Source organism: Ogataea haglerorum (genome assembly GCF_019207285.1).
Source record: "Ogataea haglerorum isolate 81-453-3 chromosome Unknown 81-453-3_NODE_43_length_1187_cov_208.252252, whole genome shotgun sequence".
In the NCBI taxonomy this organism is placed as follows: Eukaryota; Fungi; Ascomycota; class Pichiomycetes; order Pichiales; family Pichiaceae; genus Ogataea; species Ogataea haglerorum.
In genome coordinates, this window is record NW_025065187.1 from 1 (window position 1) to 1,187 (window position 1,187).

General features: G+C 48.7%; 1 protein-coding gene across 1 annotated transcript; it reads left to right on the plus strand.

Annotated features, from left to right (window-relative positions):
* Window positions 1–201: 201 nt before the first annotated feature.
* KL911_005403 (uncharacterized protein) lies at window positions 202–1,187 on the plus strand (the record flags this gene model as incomplete). The annotated part of the gene is made up of 1 exon (XM_043200799.1): window positions 202–1,187. A coding segment is annotated over one exon (986 nt), but the record flags the coding sequence as incomplete, so codon positions are not given.

Consider the following 1,187-nt stretch of genomic DNA (forward strand, 5'->3'; position numbering starts at 1 on the left):
GACAAGAGAACCATCGAGAAGTTTGAAAAGGAAGCTGCCGAGCTTGGTAAGGGTTCCTTCAAGTACGCTTGGGTTTTGGACAAGTTGAAGGCTGAGAGAGAAAGAGGTATCACCATCGATATCGCTCTGTGGAAGTTCGAGACTCCAAAGTATCACGTCACTGTTATTGATGCTCCAGGTCACAGAGATTTCATCAAGAACATGATTACTGGTACTTCCCAGGCTGACTGTGCTATTTTGATCATTGCTGGTGGTACCGGTGAGTTCGAGGCTGGTATCTCCAAGGACGGTCAAACCAGAGAGCACGCTTTGTTGGCTTTCACCCTTGGTGTTAGACAACTTATTGTTGCTGTCAACAAGATGGACTCTGTCCAATGGTCCGAGGCCAGATTCGAGGAAATCGTCAAGGAAACCTCCAACTTCATCAAGAAGGTTGGTTACAACCCTAAGACTGTCCCATTCGTCCCAATCTCTGGTTGGAACGGTGACAACATGATTGAGCCTTCTTCTAACTGCCCATGGTACAAGGGATGGCAAAAGGAGACCAAGTCCGGTGTCGTCAAGGGTAAGACTCTTCTTGAGGCCATTGACGCCATTGAGCCACCTGCCAGACCATCTGACAAGCCACTGAGATTGCCATTGCAAGATGTCTACAAGATCGGTGGTATTGGTACTGTTCCAGTCGGTAGAGTTGAGACTGGTGTCATCAAGGCTGGTATGGTCGTTACTTTCGCCCCAGCTGGTGTTACTACCGAGGTCAAGTCTGTCGAGATGCACCACGAGCAGCTTGCTGAGGGTCTTCCAGGTGACAACGTCGGATTCAACGTCAAGAATGTTTCCGTCAAGGAAATCAGAAGAGGTAACGTCTGCGGTGACTCCAAGAACGACCCACCTCAGGGATGTGCTTCCTTCAACGCTCAAGTCATCATCTTGAACCACCCAGGTCAGATCTCTGCTGGTTACTCTCCAGTTTTGGACTGTCACACTGCCCACATTGCCTGCAGATTCGACCAATTGCTTGAGAAGATCGACAGAAGAACCGGTAAGAAGATCGAGGAGAACCCTAAGTTTGTCAAGTCTGGTGACGCTGCTATTGTTAAGATGATCCCATCTAAGCCAATGTGTGTTGAGACCTTCACTGAGTACCCACCATTGGGAAGATTTGCCGTCAGAGATATGAGACAAAC